The sequence below is a fragment of the Octopus bimaculoides genome, chromosome 22 (assembly GCF_001194135.2).
Source record: "Octopus bimaculoides isolate UCB-OBI-ISO-001 chromosome 22, ASM119413v2, whole genome shotgun sequence".
Classification (NCBI taxonomy): domain Eukaryota; kingdom Metazoa; phylum Mollusca; class Cephalopoda; order Octopoda; family Octopodidae; genus Octopus; species Octopus bimaculoides.
This window is the reverse complement of record NC_069002.1, coordinates 10,984,671-10,987,966: the sequence shown is the minus strand read 5'-3', so window position 1 is coordinate 10,987,966 and position 3,296 is coordinate 10,984,671. Positions and strand designations below refer to the sequence as shown.

Below are 3,296 nucleotides of genomic sequence, written 5' to 3'. Positions count from 1 at the left end.
TATATATATATATATATATATATATATAACCTTAGTGGAGAACTTTCTAGGTGCAATCCCATGGTCATTCACCACTGAGGAGGGTCTTTACCCTGTTTTTACCCTACATGTATTTATGTATTTATGTACACACACACACATGCATGCAAGCACACCCACCAACACACATATCATCATAATCATCATGTTTAATTGGTTAATATCTGTCGTTCATGCAGGCGTGGGTTGGACAGCCCCATGGGATCTGACAAGCCAGAGCACTAGGTTAAGCTCGAATATCTAATTTGATATGGTTTCTGTAGCTGGATGCTCTTCCTAAAGCTAACCACTTTGCAGAATGTATTGGATGCATTTTTCTGGACATCATCCCTAAGAGTTCACCAAGTAACTCACAAGGTAAGACTCCACGACTGAGAGAGAGTCTAGTGCTGAAGGAGGTAGCTTTGCATCAAATGTTGAGAGGAAGCTTTGCACCAGATGAGATAGAGGGACAGGAACAGGTGTCTTACTGTAGAGAAGGTAGATGGATAACCCAGTCACAACTACAGAGAATTTGAAGATAAACTAATCAGCTGTCTTATAAGTAATGATTTCAAACTTTTGGCATGTGGCCAGCAATTTGTGGGGGTTGAGGGGTGTAAGTCAATTACATCGAGAACAATGTTCAACTAGAACTTATTTTATCGACCTCAAAAGGATAAAAGGTAAAGTCAACTTCAGTGGAATTTGAACTCAGGACATGAAGACGGATGAAATGCCGCTAAGCATTTTGCCCGACATGCTAACAATTCTGCCAGCTCACAGCCTTCAGTTGTCTTATAAGCAATAATACCCAAAGAAGTGTTGTGGAACTTACCGTTTCTTCACTGAGTGTGATAAGGAGTTGTATTCCATGCACCATTTTCTCTGACTTTGGCATCATGAATATTTGCCTGATGAGTTCGTTGATAATGTCTGAATTCCAGAGACGGAAATATCCCAGGCAATATGCTGCCACCCATCTTTTCAGTAAACTGGAACTGTTTAGGGTACCCCGTAGAATGTCTGCAGCCTGAGAGGAAAATAAAATAAGTTTGAGTCATTAAGCAAAATCCATAAATGAACAAACAGTTGAGATGGTTATTAGAAAATGCAAAAGAGGTAGAGGCATGGCTGTGTGGTTAAGAAACTTGCTTTGTAATATTGTGGTTTCAGGTTCAGCTCCACAGTGTGGCACCTTGGGCAAATGTTTTCTATTAAATCTTTAAACTAACCGATGTCTTCTGAAGGAATTTGGTAGATGGAACCTGAAAGAAACTTGTATTTTTTATCTTTTATCTTTTACTTGTTTCAGGCATTAGACAGCGGCCATGCTGGGGCACCAGCTTGAAGCATTTTAGCTGAATGAATTGACCCAGTACTTATTCTTTATATTCCTGGTACTTATTCTATCAGTCTCTCTTGCTGAATTGTTAAGTTATGGGGATGTAAACACACAAACACTGGTTGTCAAGTGGTGGTGGGGACAACCACAGACACAAAAACATACAGACACAGACACATGATGGTTGAGAAAAAGGGCAATTGGAAAAAGAAGGACATCCTTATTATAGCAGTTCCCAATCAAGTATTGAAAACAAGCAACATGGGAAAATATGTGTATTTTGCATGCTTTCAACGAATGTGACAACGAAATCAAGTGCAAATGGCTCCTTTCCCTCAGAACAGGAAAGATTTGGTTACTATTTCTTGCACACCCTGCTACCACATAACAGGTATTTTCGGTCCTTTATTGCAAATAGCTGTTACATGGTAGCAGGACATGCTAGAAATAGCAGCCAAATTTTTGGAGGTGAAATACGTTGAATGCACTAAAAAAAAACCTATGGAAAAAAGCTATTTCATACTGAGATTATGAACGGGTCTTTTACGAAATATTTACCATATTTTTTAAAGTCATTTTCACTTTAATATATATTTAAATATGCCAAAAACAATTTTTGTAATATTCCCTTGAAAATAATCTAAAAAACATTAGAATATTGTCTGCTTAAAGAAAGCTAAAATATAAATCTTGCACAAACAACTTACATTTTTGAAATCACATTCACTTAAAATCATTTCTAAATGATTAAAATATTGTGTTTAACAAAAGCGAAAATAGAAACATTTACTGTAAAAAAAAACTCATATTTTTTCATTGTCATTGTGTCTCATAGAAAAATAAAAGTTTCTTTCCTTTCAGGATGAAGATCATTTTCAGAATATTTTCCCATTATGCACCATTTTGGGTATTTATACCTGAAAACTTCTAATAACTTTAAAACTGTTTGTCTGATTTATGCGAAATTTGTTTTATTCCGTTTGTATTAACATTTCAGGGTAAACTTAGTTCATAGTATTTTCCCATTATGTGCCAGTTTGGCTGGGTAACATTGTAAGCAAGCAAGAAACTGACTCTTCAAACTGACTTTTAATGTATTGTAGATAACAACAACAACAACAATAGAGTACAGTACCAGAAAAAGTTCGCACATTCCCAACAGCAGAAAAGAACACGCAGTGCTGCACACACCCCAGCAACACAGAGGTGTAGGAGGTAATGCAGTAAAAATTTGAACATATGGATAGAGGAAATAGGCATAAAACCCAGTTTAGTACAACTCCAGCAAATAGTGTTATTAGGGACAGCTAAGATACTTAGAAGGGTTCTTGGCGTCTAAGGTTACTTGCTGTAGCCTGATGTTAGGATTTTTTCTTTTCCAACAGTCTAATCTGTTGCGTGAATAATAATAATAATAATAATAATAATAATAATGGTAGTGTGGTGAGCTGGTAGAATTGTTAGCATGAAGGGCAAAATCCTTAGCAACATTTCATCTATCATTACATTCTGGGTTCAAATCCCATCAATGTCGACTTTACCTTTCTTTTCCTTCAGGGCTGATAAAATAAGTACCAGTTGAACACTGGGTCAACGTAATCGACTTGCCTGAAATTGCTGGCCTTGTACCAAATTTTGAAATCAGTAACAACAACAACAACAACAACAATAATAATAATAATAATAATAATAATAATAATAAAGGGAGGGAGGGACTCTTAAATTATTTCATTGAACAAAAGGAAAAAAGAAATCAAAGAAAAATCTAATTCTTAGAAAATCTGCCAAAAATTTAAGAAAATCCGAGAAAATTTAAGAAAATCGCAAAAAAATCATCAAAAAGCAAAATTTGAAAATAATCAGAGGAAATCAAAGGAAAATTCAGCACTTCTTCATTTTAGCATAGATTATTTTGAACACCGTTTTTTATTAT

At 35.4% G+C, this 3,296-nt stretch overlaps 1 protein-coding gene across 2 annotated transcripts in view; it reads right to left on the bottom strand.

Moving 5' to 3' along the window:
- Positions 1-3,296, bottom strand: part of LOC106873056 (HEAT repeat-containing protein 4) — a 595,254-nt gene that overhangs the window by 258,917 nt on the left and 333,041 nt on the right. For both annotated transcript variants that reach the window (XM_052975734.1, XM_052975735.1), the window contains exon 8: positions 857-1,051. In XM_052975734.1, the coding sequence (XP_052831694.1) occupies positions 857-1,051 (195 nt within the window). The remainder of the gene's footprint in view (positions 1-856; positions 1,052-3,296) is intronic.